Here is a 13,203-nt window from a genome sequence, read left to right on the forward strand (position 1 = left end):
TTTGCAAAATGGGAAGGGGCAATGAATTAATGTTTTCAAGCTTCTGTTGGGTTATTACGGACACGGGAGGAGAAAGCATTCAGTCATGAGGACAAAGCCGAGCCCCGCAGCGTGTGTGAAGAGCGGTCCTGGGGTATGGGCCAGGTGAGATTCGCATCGACCCTTTGTCTTGTGTCTCTGGGCACTCAGCTTTGACAGAACAGCAGGGGTGGTGCTGCTGTCCCAGCTGCGGGGTGCGGTGGCCCTGATGCTGGTCGGGGCGATGGGCTGGGGTGCAGGGATGGGAATGGGGTCCGGTGGGGTCCGTGTGCCCCCCGAGGAGGGGCGGAGCTGTGCTTACAGGATGGGCTGGGCTCCCCCAGCTGTGGTTGTGGGGGGGACGCTGGCCACACTGTCCCCACAGGCTCAACCTCAGCATCTCCCACCACGTGTCTTGTGCCCTCGGGGTGGGGGGTTCCCCTGCAGCCCCCCACACGGCCCCAGCAGCTGTGCAGGAATCGTCATCGCTTTATTGCAGCAGGTTGCGGTCAGCGCTACGGGCACATTCAGCAAAGCCTGTGGCTTCCACCAGCGGGGGGGCGGTGACCCCCGCCCTCCCCAGCCAGACCCCGCGCTTTGCGAGTCGGAGCCACAGCCGGGGACCCCCTTTCCCCAGTCTCCTGCTGGACCCCCAGCTCTGGGAGCAGTGGGCGCCCCGTGCTCAGCAGTGCAGCGTTCCGGGGTGCGGAGCCGCGTCCCCGGGGCGGCTCAGCGGGCGTCCCCCTCCCCGGCCGCCGCGGCCATGACGCCGTCGATCCAGGCCGCGTACGGGGCGATGCGGGTGTAGATGGCGGGTTTCTTGTAGTTGCCGCAGACACGGGAGCCGGCTGTGACCACCCCCTCGGCCACCCCGCCGCACACCAGGGGGCCACCGGAGTCACCCTGTGGGACCAAGGATGGTCAGCGGGGCCGGGGGGGCCGCCAGCACGGCCCAGGAGCCCTGGGCTATGCCCACAGCTTCATTCAGCTCTCCAGGCTCCCAAGGGCTGCAGCGCAGCAGCCAGCACAGGGCAGGGAGCCCCCGTCACCCCAGGGACACGGCCCCCTCCCAGCCCCAGGTTTCCAGCCCGTGGGTCCGGCCGCGGTCCCATGGCCGTGGCGACGGGGCCGAGCGGTACCTTGCAGCTGTCCTTCCTGCGGGAGTCGGTGCACATCATCTTGTGGGTGATGGTGTGGTCGTGGCGGGTGCGCTCGTTGCAGAGGTCGCGGCTGATCACCGGCCGCTCCACCTCCTGGAGCTTGTCGGGCCGGCGGCCGCTGTGGCTGATGGTGCCCCAGCCCGCCACCACGCACACCGTGTCGGCCGCCACGTCCCTGTCCTCCCGCTGGAACGGCAGCACCTGCACGTGCGCGTTCAGCTCCGCTTTCTCCTCCAGCTGCCACGAAGTAAGAGGGGACTCGGGTCAGTGGGGCAGGACCAGCCCAGCCTGGGCCGGGCTCAGGGCTTTGCCTTGGCCCGCAGCCCCAGGCGGGCAGGCGGGGACCTGCAGCCCAAGGTATTTGACGGGAGCAACAGGGACGGTCCCAGGGGATGGGGAAGGAAGGACTGGGGAGCCCAGCGGTCCTGTCCTGGCCTCGAGCGTTTCCTCCCGCCGTGGTCAGTGACCCCCGGGGTCCCAGGGGCAGCGGGGTGTGCAGGAGCAGGGCTGTGCCTGGCGCGTGGCAGGGAGGGGGGTCCTGGCAGCCCTGAGCCCACCTGGAGCAGCAGGAGATCGTCCTTGTTGTTGTGGATGTTGCTGCCAGGGTGGGGGATCTGGGCGCGCACCCGGTACAGGCGCTTGTGGGGCTCCGGCTGCGTGAGCGAGTGGGCGCCCAGCAGGACCTGGAAGACTTTGCCGTCCCTGGAACAGACGCAGCTCGTGGGGCTCTGTCCCCCCTACGGGGCACGCAGAGCTGGGGGAGCTGCTGCACCCAGTCATGGAAACGGGGTGCCAGAGACGCCCCCAGGGCATCAGGAGCTCCCAGGGGTCCTGCGCCCCTGCCCAGCCCTTGGCACAGGCAGGAGCACAGCCCGGTGCTCCCACGCCAGGGTCAGGGCGATGGAGCAGGATTTGGCTTAAGGCCAGCAGCCCCCCCAGCACGGAGCAGCCCCCCCAGCACGGAGCAGCCCCCCCAGTGTGGAGCAGCCCCTGTGCTGACCCCCGGCACTCACGTCTCCTCAGTGCAGTGCGCGGCGCTCAGCACCCACTGCTCGGCGATGAGGAAGCCTCCGCAGACGTGCTGCCCGTCCAGCTGCAGCGAGGCCATGTACGGCCGCAGGTGGGGCTGAGCCTCAGAGCCCCCCAGGATCCGGCCCCGGGGCTGCCCTGGGGCAGGCGGGAGAGGGGACAGGTCAGCCGGGGTCACCCCAGTGGTCCCTCCCGCGCTCCCTGAACCCCTCCCTGTGGCTGCAGATGGAGGCAGGAATGGGGGGCCTGCAGACCCCCGCGCTGGCGCTGTCCCTGTCCCCACCCGGGGGGGATGCACTCACCGCTCACCGCATCCCCCAGCAGCAGCAGCAGAGTGGGGATGAGGGTGGGAATGGGACTCGGCCCCATGGCTGCGGTGGAGCCCAGCGCCGCCTCTGCCCAGCCAGGGGGTCCGTGGGTCCGGACGCGGCTCAACTGGTGCTGGGGCTGGGACTTGTTTTTATGTCCAGCTTTGGGGCAGCGGGGGGGCGGGAAGGGGCAGTGCGGGGGGAGCCGGGGGGGTTTCCGCAGCGTGGGCCGAGTGTTTGTAAGTATTCGGCTTATAAAAGGGGTCAAGAGTTCCCGGGACAAAGAGCGCGGGCGGGAGGAAACAGCCCGTCCCAGCTGCCGGCCCTGGCACCCGCCGGCGGGGATTTCTGCTCCCTTGTTTTCAAAGCCAAAACTTGGCACATGGAGGCTCCTGGCTGCAGCCCCCCCGAACCAGGGACCCCGCCTGGCTGCCCGCAGTGTGCCGCTGGGCGCTGGGTGCCGGTGGGCGCTGGGTGCCAGCTCAGAGGGTGCCCAAGGCTGTAGAGCAGAGCTGAGCGTCCCCTGGGGGTTTGCTCTTGGGGTGGATGAGGATAAGGACAAGGGCAGTGCGGTCGGGGCCACCAGCACCTGGTGAGGGTCCCTGGGGGGAGCCCCACGCTCCTGTGAGTGCTGGGTGGTGGTGGCGGTGATGGTGGCAGTGGCGGTGATGGTGGCGGTGATGGTGGCAGGGGCAGGGGCGGTGGTGACGGCGGTGGCAGGGATGGCAGCGGCAGCCCCTGTCCTCTCTGCCTTTCTCCCCGGTGCCACTAAGCGGAGCCACCGCCTCGGATCCCGGCCAGTCCCAGCGTGTCCCCGAGCCCCGGGAGTCGCCGCGACCCCCGCCCCGCCCCGGGACACTGCGCTGGGACATCGCCCTGTGCCCGCTCGGGGTTGGGGCTGGAGATGCCCCCGACCCCTTCGTCCTCCTCCTCCACCACAAGGCTGCACAGCTCGCAGCTACCGCGGTCCCTTTGTCCAGCCGTGCAGACGCCACGGACCCTCCCAGCCCCAGCCACCTCCCGGCCTCCAGTGCCCACAGACCCACCCATCCCTGGGGACACCGCCCAACTGTCCTTGGAACCATGGGTGGGGAAGGCACGGGAGCTGGGGTGCCCCAGGGCAATGGGGGTCCCTGTGCACAGTCTCTCCGGCTCCCGCTGTCCCCCCGTGTTGGGCAGCATGTGGCGGGAAGGGGTCGGGCCGTGCGGGCGGCGGGAGCGCGGCGGGTGCCGGTGACTCCGGAGGTGGCCGCGCGTGGCTCAAACTGCGGATTTTCCACGGGGAGAGCGGCTTAATCGCGGCTTCCAGGGATTCAGGATTTAGATGGTAAATACGCTTGGAGATTTTTGCCCACTTAAAGGCCAAAAATGGAACGAGGGCAACGCACGGTGGCCGGTGTTGGTGTGCGGGGCTGCGCAGAGCCTGGGCAGGACTGTGAGTGGGTGCAGGGGGGCAGTGGGGTGGGTGTGGGGTGCAGGGCACAGGGGATGGCGTGCGGGGTAGGGCTGGTGCGGATGGGATCCCCTGCGAGCGCGGGGCAGCCAAGGCAGAGGGGACAGGGCAGCGGCGCCTCGTCCTCCTCGGGGAGGTGCTGGGAGTCCCTGGGGTGCAAAGGGAGTTGCACCAGCTCCCCAAGCCCCAAACTTGGGGACACTCGAGGCTCCAGCTCGCGCTGGCGCGGGCTCTGTCCCCCGTGTGCTGGTGGAGCTCAGGGGGCTGAGTTTGGGGGTCATGTATCTGTATTCCGAGGGAGCCCCGGCTTGGCAGCCCGGGTGGGGGAGCTGGGCGAGGGAGGGGGCTCTGCAGGGCAGGAGGGTCCCTGGAACGGGGGGCACGACCCTGCACTCTCTGCAGCACACGGGGGGGACGGGGCTGATGCGGGCGAGGCCGGGGAAGGAAGGAGCCCCGGCGGGGACCCCCCGGTGGCTGCTGCAGAGCCCGGGGCGCGGAGCCGCATTCGGGGGTGCCAAGCAGCTTTCGGGGGTGCGGAGCGGCGTTCGGGGGCGGGTCCGTTCTGCTCACCGCCCCCGGCCCCGCCCGGCCCTTTGTCTCGCCCCCGACCCCCCCCCAGAACCCCATCCCGGGCTCCGCGGGGTCTCAGCGCCCCGGGAGCGGCCGGGAGCGGCGGGGCGGGGCGGGGGCGGCGGGAGGAGGCGGCGGCGGCGGCGGCGGCGGCGGCGGAGGAGGAGGAGGAGGAGGAGGAGGAGGAGGAGGAAGCCGCCGCTCCCCGCACTCCGCCGAGGCAGGAGCATCCCGGCTCCCGGGGAGCCCCCGTGGCCGCCGCCCCCGCCGCCCCCCCGGCCCCGCTCGGCCCCGGCGGCCGCAGCAGAGGTGAGTGGGGGGGCCAGGGCTGCACAAAGAGCCGCTCCCCGCCCCCCGGGCCGACCCCCGCCCGCGGCTGCGGCACCGCCGGGAGCGGCCGCCCCCCCGGCCCCGGCCGCGGGCTGAGCCCCTCGCTGCCCCCGCTTCACACCCCCGGTAATACCTCCCCGTTACTGCCCCCCTCCGCTATGCCCCCCCCCTATTGTCCCCGCTGCTCCATCCCTGTTATCCCCCCCCGTTTTGCAGCTGGGCGTGGGGCCGGTTTCGGGGGGCTGGGCCCGGCGGTTGCCGGGGACCCCCCATCCTCTCGGCGGGGCTCTGCGGGCGGACCCTCCCTCCCCGCGCTCTCCGCAGCGGCCTCGCCTCCTGTCGCGATAGTGGCCGCCTGTCGCGACAGCCGAGCCTCCGCCCCACCTGTTGTCACAGCCCCCGGCTCGGCCGGACCCCCCCGGGGTGCTGGGGGTCCCCTGGGGGGAGCGCGGACAGTCCCTGCCCCACCGTGATGCCCTGGGGGGTCCCGGCGGGGAAGCCCCCCAGGTACCGAGGCTGCAGGGGGGCCCGGGGGTGACACGGCTGCCCCTCGGCAGGACCGCGGCCCCAGGACCATGATCCCCCCCAAGGAGAAGAACCGGGCCCCCAAGGACAGCATGACGCTCCTGCCCTGCTTCTACTTCGTGGAGGTGGGTGTGGGGTGGGTGGGGGCATTGCTGTGGTTGGTGGGGGTCACACGCGTCCACCGCTCAGCGGAGCTGGGGGCTCCTTCCTCGGGCGCTGCTCCCGCCTGGCACGGAGGGGATGGGGGTTTGTCCGCGGCAGCGCTGCCGGTGCCCGTGCCCCTCCACGCGGGCGGCGCGTCGGACCCGGCGCTTTGGCCCCCCCAGCTGCCCATCGTGGCCTCCTCCATCGTGACCCTCTACTTCCTGGAGCTGACCGACCTCTTCAAGCCGGCCAAGGTGGGCTTCCAGTGCTACGACCGCGCGCTCTCCATGCCCTACGTGGAGACCAACGAGGAGCTCATCCCGCTGCTCATGCTGCTCAGCTTGGCCTTCGCCGCGCCGGCCGCCTCGGTGCGTTCGGGAGCTTGTCCCCCCGTGGGGGGGTGAGGATGGAGCCCGCCCAGCACAGCGACAGGCTGGGGGTGCCGGGGTGCCGTTGTGGGGTGCCTGGGGGTGCCCCGGACACCCCGGTCCCCGTGGGGCGGCGCCCCCTGAGCTGCTGGTTGTCCCCAGATCATGGTCGGGGAGGGCATCGTGTACTGCCTGCAGTCCCGGCTGAAGGGGCGCGCCGGTGCCGAGGGCAGCATTAACGCCGGCGGCTGCAACTTCAACTCCTTCCTGCGCCGCACCGTAAGGTTTGTGGGTACGTTGTGCCGCTGGTCCTGCCCGCCGCGGGGGCTGCACGAGGGGCCGGGGCCGGAGGGGGCACGGGGGAACCGGGTGTGACAGCAGCAACGCACAGTGTCCCCCCCCCCGACACCGCAGCGGACCCTCCCCAGCGCCTGCGGGCGCCCCAGGGCTGGGTGGGCTCCGGATGGGACAGGGGGTGACCTGCCGTCCTGCTCCTGCCGTCCCCAGGTGTGCACGTGTTCGGGCTCTGTGCCACCGCCCTGGTGACAGACGTCATCCAGCTGGCCACCGGCTACCACGCGCCCTTCTTCCTGACCGTCTGCAAGCCCAACTACACGCTGCTGGGCACGCCCTGCGACGCCAACCCCTACATCACCCAGGACATCTGCTCGGGCACGGACAAGCACGCCATCCTCTCTGCCAGGTAGTGCCGGGGGGACTCGCGCCGCGATTCCGACCCTCCCGCTGTCCCAACCGCGCTCTCCCGTCTCCCCGCAGGAAGACTTTCCCATCCCAGCATGCGACGCTCTCGGCTTTTGCTGCCGTCTACGTGTCGGTGAGTTCCCGGCGCTGCCCGGTGCTCACCTCGCATGTGCTGGGGCAGCAGCGTCCCCTTCCCGTCGGCACGCGCCCTCCGGTGCACGGCCAAGCACTGGCCGACACGCGTGCCCACGCTGGGTGCGTGCACACGCATGTGCACACGCATGTGTGCGCTGACACTGGTGGTTCCATGGGCACCCAAGCGCTCTTTGCATGGCTGGGCCGGGGGGCTGCGATGCCGTGATGGCAGCGGTCGCGGGTGCTGTGACTGAGCCAGTTCCTGCCTCCCCGCCACCAGATGTATTTCAATTCCATCATCTCGGACAGCACCAAACTCCTCAAGCCCATCCTGGTCTTCGCCTTTGCCATCGCCGCCGGCATCTGCGGCCTGACGCAGATCACCCAGTACCGCAGCCACCCCGCCGACGTCTACGTGGGGTTCCTGATCGGCGCCGGCATCGCCGCCTACCTGGTGGGTCCTGGTCCATGGGGTCGGGAGGGAGGGACGCTCGGCGCGGGCCACGGTGCCGGGGCGGCGCTGACCCCGCTCCCCCTCGCGCAGGCTTACCATGCCGTCGGCAACTTCTGCGCCCCGGCAGAGAGGGTCCCGGCACCGGCCCCCACCAAGGACGCGCTGCGGGCGCTGACACAGCGTGGCCACGACTCCGTCTACCACCAAAACAAGTCGGTGAGCACCGACGAGCTGAACCCGCAGACGCGGCTGGAGGAGGCGGCGCGGCCGGTGCCGCGGGAGAAGAACTCTCTGGGCAGCCTGAAGCGGGCCAGCGTGGACGTGGACCTGCTGGCCCCCCGCAGCCCCATGGGCAAGGAGAACATGGTGACCTTCAGCAACACCCTGCCCCGCGTCAACACCCCCTCCATGGACGATCCCGCGCGGCGCCACATGACCATCCACGTCCCCGTGGACGCCTCCCGCTCCAAGCAGCTCATCACCGAGTGGAAGCAGAAGTCGCTGGAGGGCCGGAGCATGACGCTGGCGGAGGAGGCGGCGCAGGGCCGGGGCGCCGGGGACACCGGTGACGACGTCCCCCCGTCGCTCTACCCCACGGTGCAGGCGCGCGCGGCCGAGCGGGCGACCATGGGGCCCCGTGTCCTCATCCAGCCGCGGGCGGGCGCCTCGCAGCTGGTGCACATCCCCGAGGAGAGCCAGGCGGGCGCCGGCACCGCGGCCGGCAGCGGCGCGGCCGTGCGCGCCAAGTGGGTGATGGTGGCCGAGAAGGGGGCCGCCCAGCGCGTGGCCAACCCCCCGCGCCTCATGCAGGTCATCGCCATGTCCAAGCAGCAGAGCATCGTCTCCGTCACCCCCAAGCACTCGGAGACCTCGTCGTCCTCCACCAGCTCCGACTCCTCCCAGTACCGCTCGCCCTCGGAGCGGGACAGCTCCAGCATCATCACCATCGACGCCCACGCCCCCCACCACCCCGTCGTGCACCTCTCGGCCGGGAACGGGCCCTGGGAGTGGAAGTCGGGGCCGAAGGGGCCGGAGGGGCCGGACGCCTACGAGCTGGGCGAGGCGGGCAAGGATTTCCGCGGCTTCCGCGCGCCCAAGAGCGCCGGCATCTCCCCCGGCTCCTCCGTCAGCGACGTGGAGCAGGACGAGCCGCGCTACGGCAGCCTGGCCGCCATCCCGGGGGAGCGGGGGGACGCGCCGCCCGAGGGGCTGCTGGGCACGGCCAGCCGCGAGTCCACGCTGCGCAGGAAGCCGGCCGAGCGCGACGGGCCGCCCGACAGCGAGGTGGACCACTACTACAAGAAAATGCAAGCCGGCCGGAGGTTTAAGGACTGAGCCCCGCGTCCCTGCCCCAGCTGGGGGGCCGAGGGGGGTCCGTGGTGCTGAGGTCCCTCTCTGTTGGGAGGGCATCAGGACGGGGCTGCCTTTGGCATCGGGGCGACCGAGCGGCACGAGGATGCGGCACAGGATGTGACAGCGGCCCCTGAGCCGGCGGGACCCCCAGCAGCTGGGGGGTCCGGGGGTCTCTGCTCCACGGCCCCGGGGCTGGGCAGCTCCGAGCACTTTTGACTTTCTTTTTTCTCTCTAACACAGGTGCTGACATTTCTGAGGGTGATTCATTCCAGCCGGGGAAGTGAACGGCTGTTCGGGGGGAGCAAACGGTGCTGAAGGGCTGGGGGGGCTGGATGGAGGGGTCTTGGGGGGAGCTGCAGTGGGTCCTGGCTCACACGGATGTGTGTGGGTGCTGGGGGTGCTGTGCGGGGGTTGTCGCAGCCCCCCATCCAGCACCACTGCTCTGTGTTGGGGGGACGGTGCCGGGAGGGAGGCTGTAAATACAATAGTGCACGGGCTGAAACAGAGGGTGGACGTTGGGGTGGGGACACGGGGGCAGGGCCGGCAGGGGGGACACCAGGGCCAAGCTCTGTCCCCAGGAGCAGCAACCCTGGGCTGGGGAGCGAGGGTTTGGGGATATGGGGGGGTCTCCAGGCTCTTCTGTCGGGCAACGGCTGGAACTGCTGTGGCTTGAAAAGCAAATAAACGTGTGGCTGTTCCCCGGCTCGGCTCCCTCGCTGGGTGGGGGTTTGGGGGGCGGGCACTGTGGCGCGGCGGCTGCAGCGCCCCCGGCGCGAGGGGGGTCCCCACCCGAGCCTGCACCACGGCCGAGCAGCCCGAGGGCCGGGGGGGTTGGTGGTGCTGATGCACTGAGATCCCCCCTTTCCATGTGCCCACCTGGGGCCCCAATGCTCCGAAATGTGCTCAGGCACCCTCCTCCCCATCCACAGGCCAGAATGAAGCCCTTCCGGCCCACCAGCCCTCGGGTGGGCGATCCCATCGACTCCATCGCTGCAGCGCCGTGCGGAGCTGGGGGGGCTGCGGGGTCCAAGGGCATCGCTGCCGCACGGATTGTCCCACAAAGCCCCAGAGCAACGAGACCCCCCCTTGTCACCAAGACCCCCCTCGCCGTCCTCTCGCAGCGGCAGCAAAGTGCCGCCGCTGCAGTTTCCCGCCGTGCTGCTGTGGCAACGCAGGATCCGGCACCGCGTGTCACCATCAGCGGCACAGCCACAAGGCCGGTGACCCTGCCGGTGCCTCGTCCTCCTGCGAGAGCCGGGCAGGGATTCCGACCCACGGGCAGGGACGGCAGCAGCGGTGCAGACAACCCGAGACCCCTCGGGTGTCCTCCGGTGCCGCCACCTCCCCCAGAGCGTCCTCGTATGGTGGCGGCAAAACCCTGCGTGACCCAGCCCCGGCGCGGGGGAACATCTGCTCCCTTTTGTCACGGCCTGTAAAGCACCAGCAGGTTTTGCTCCGCAGCCCCCGGAGCTGCCGCCGAGCGGGGCTGAGCCCCCCGTGCAGGGGCTGCCCGGGCCCCCCAAACAGGCTCTACACCGATGGCACCAAACGGCCGATGGCACCGAACTGCCAGCGCCAATTGGATTAGCAGTGGGTATCCCAGAGCGTTCGCCTTGCAAACATATGGATTATCCGGCATAACCCGCGCTCAGTGCTGGAAAAGCCACCCGGGGATTAGCGGGGGATCGTGGGGACGGTGGCGGGGGCACCGGCGGGTGGTGCCCGCCCGGTTAAGGGGCTGGTGACTGGGGGGTCCGACGCTGTCCGACAGCAGCACGAGGCCCCCGGGGCGCGGGTGGAGGTGAGGCGGTGGGACGGAGCCCAGCGCCGGGGTCCCGCATCCCCCACGCGGCGCTGCCGCCATGGCGGCTCTCACGGCTCATTGCGGTGAGCGATGGCGTCACAGGCCGCTTCACCCAGCGGTTTCCATGGCGACTGCCAGCCCCGCGTTCCCACGCCCCCCCGGGGCCCCGGAGGGAGCGGGAGCATCCCCATCCTCCTCCTCCCCATGGCCCCCGTGCACCACCCCCCCTGTTTTATTTGCCCCCCAGCCCATGGTACCCGCCCCATGACCCCCCTCCCGCTGCAGGCGAGAAGTCACCTCATTAACCACAGCCCAGCTGCTAATTGCACAAATCCAGATTCCCTCATGGTCTGTGAAATCCCAGTGCCCGTGATGGGACTTTCCTGACCCTGCACTGGTCACCTGGCCCACTCGTGACCTGCCCCACCCGTCACGGGTCCCACTGGTGACCTGGCCCACCCGCCACCCTTCCCACAGCATCCGCGCTGGAGAATCCACCACCGCATCCAGAGCTTCAGGGTCCCTGGGGCCAGCGCTGGAACGGGGGGGGGACACGACCAGGATCCCCTGCCAGTGGCTGCCACCGTTTCCATGGCGACACAACTGAGCTGGGAGGTGTAATTACTGCACCAGCAGCTAATTAGCAACTCGTTACTTGTCTGAGGGGGCTGGAAGGGGCAGGGGGATCCTGCCCAAGCAGGTACCGCTGCCCGGCTCTCCTGTAAGACACAGGAGTGCTTTCACCGCAGCCCCCCCAAGCGCGCCGGGTCCAGCGCTCAGCACTGGTGCTGGGTCCAGCGCTCAGCACCGGGAGTCGCAACCACCGCAGCCCAACACCCCCGAAGCACAACAGACAGCACTATGTGTTTGACTGGAGAGTGGGTTATTCATGGGATTAGCCAGAACACACGGAAAGTTTAGGAACGTGAGGTAAAAATAAAGTGCTGGAGGGTGACACAGAAGGGCTGGGGGCGCCGGATCCGCGGCCCCGGCCCCGAGAGGGACGAACGCTCTGCCCGCCCCGAGCTGCGGGAGAGCCAAATGATATGTAAAATGAGGCAGCTGAAATTACATATTAGAAGGAAAACAAAAAAAATCAGAAGCAAAACAGGCACAATAAAAAGTAGGAAAATCAGAAGCAAAGAATACAGAAGAAATTTATTGAAAGCACAAGTACAGACTGGCCAATAACTGCTTTCTACAATCTGAACAGTAAATAATGGAGCTACAGAAAGGTACAAAGGTTGTTATAAAATAGTTTTAATTTCATTTCTTTTTGCATTACAAACATTCTTTGAAAGAGGCAATGGAATTGTGATGTTGTGTATGCTCACCCTCCCCACCCCACCTTCCGCAATACTGAACCTGGAATAGCTGTTATCAAAATATACAATACATCTGTTCACCATAAAAAAACTGGGTTTTGCTGCCCCCTCATGTCTTACAACAGGTATAAAAAAATTATAAATATGTACACCCTTTTGTTACTCACATTCTTTACATGCAAACACAGGGATCCAAAGGAAAAACCCCCATCGCCTGGTCCCGGGGTCACCTCAACGCGTTCGCCTGCACTTTGCACACAAGCCAGGGCAACCAAATGGGCGCCGGCGGCCACCAAAAGGGCCCAAAGAGCCTCTGCCGGCGGTTCCTGGGCCGCACGTGGATCTCCCGCAGGGAGCGGGTTCTGCGAACTCTGACAACAACTCGCCCCGGCCGCCGGCGCCGGAGCACGAGGCTCTTGGCTGCCGGGTTTAACCAGAGGTGACCAAAGCGGCATCTGGACCGGGACACGGGGACGGTCCCACCCCGGCGTCCCCAGCTCGGGCTGCACACGCTGCTCCGCACCATTCGCACCCTCGAGAGCACAGGGAGCAACTACAACAAGTTAAGACTCTTGAAGCGCTCAGCGCGAGTCGGAGCCCCCGGCGAGCGAGGGAACCGGACTTGCAACACTAAGACAATTAAAAAACAAACTTTGGTCCACAATTTTTGCAGAAAAACCCTGAAAAAAAGTACAAGATTCTTGTTATTTTTGCATCCGAACAGGTTGCAGGTTAGAGGGAAATGTAAGGCAACATCGGATCACACAAAATAGAAGGCAGAATGGCCCGGGAAAGAGTTGTAAGCCAGAAAAAATAAAGTCGTATCATTGGGAAAAAAACGATCTGTCGCATTCTACTTTTAATAAATTCCCTTCCTATAACTTAAAAGATCTGGGCTTGTAGGTTGAAAGGTGAAAACTTGAGCCTGGGTCCTTTGAAACTCACGAGCCGTTGGAGCTTGGTACCCCAAACGCTTTGCTTTGAAGAAGCGGCTTTGCTGGACGTGCCGATCGGTCCCGTCACATCTCCCATCCTCAGTCATGACCTCAGCCTGACAACTAAATTCCTGCCCTACAGTTTCAATTACAAAACAAAAAAGTACAGTATACAAGGATAATAGCACAAAGGAGTAAATTTAGATTACGTTTATACCATCTTATCATTCTATGAAAAGGTACTTAAACTATTTCTTTTGCATATAAAGAGATTAGAATATTTGGTCAACTGGAAATATTGCTAGGCACAGATGACAGCAACAGCATCAAAAGTATAATACAAGAATCAAAAACAAAAAGCTCAAATGCTGAAGACATGCTATAAGAATGACGGCAGAGCTACATTGGTCTGGTTAACCTCAAATCAGGGGCGTGAAGGTGACTCACGTGAACACCTTTCTACACGCGGGATACCCAATAATTCTTCGAATCCTAGCCAGGTATTTAGATATATATACACACACACACACACAATTTTGACAAACTGAATGATTCGTCCTCACGAGTGTCCACCAGTGGTTAATTCTGCG

At 66.7% G+C, this 13,203-nt stretch overlaps 2 protein-coding genes across 2 annotated transcripts; one reads left to right on the forward strand and one right to left on the reverse strand.

Annotated features, from left to right (window-relative positions):
• Positions 1-53: 53 nt before the first annotated feature.
• PLPPR3 (phospholipid phosphatase related 3) lies at positions 54-8,531 on the forward strand (the record flags this gene model as incomplete). Its single annotated transcript, XM_080359027.1, has 8 exons — positions 54-144; positions 5,426-5,518; positions 5,720-5,905; positions 6,068-6,197; positions 6,413-6,608; positions 6,683-6,740; positions 7,023-7,196; positions 7,287-8,531. The coding sequence occupies exons 1-8, from the start codon at positions 136-138 to the stop codon at positions 8,529-8,531; spliced, it is 2,091 nt and encodes a 696-aa protein (XP_080215153.1). The 5' UTR covers positions 54-135.
• Positions 748-2,576, reverse strand: CFD (complement factor D; the record flags this gene model as incomplete). Its single annotated transcript, XM_080359035.1, has 5 exons — positions 748-921; positions 1,158-1,415; positions 1,736-1,880; positions 2,192-2,345; positions 2,510-2,576. 5 exons carry the CDS (start codon positions 2,574-2,576, stop codon positions 748-750), a joined length of 798 nt encoding a protein of 265 aa, XP_080215161.1.
• Positions 8,532-13,203: the final 4,672 nt, after the last annotated feature.

The sequence above is a fragment of the Nesoenas mayeri genome, assembly GCF_963082525.1.
Source record: "Nesoenas mayeri genome assembly, chromosome: 25".
Taxonomy (NCBI): Eukaryota; Metazoa; Chordata; class Aves; order Columbiformes; family Columbidae; genus Nesoenas; species Nesoenas mayeri.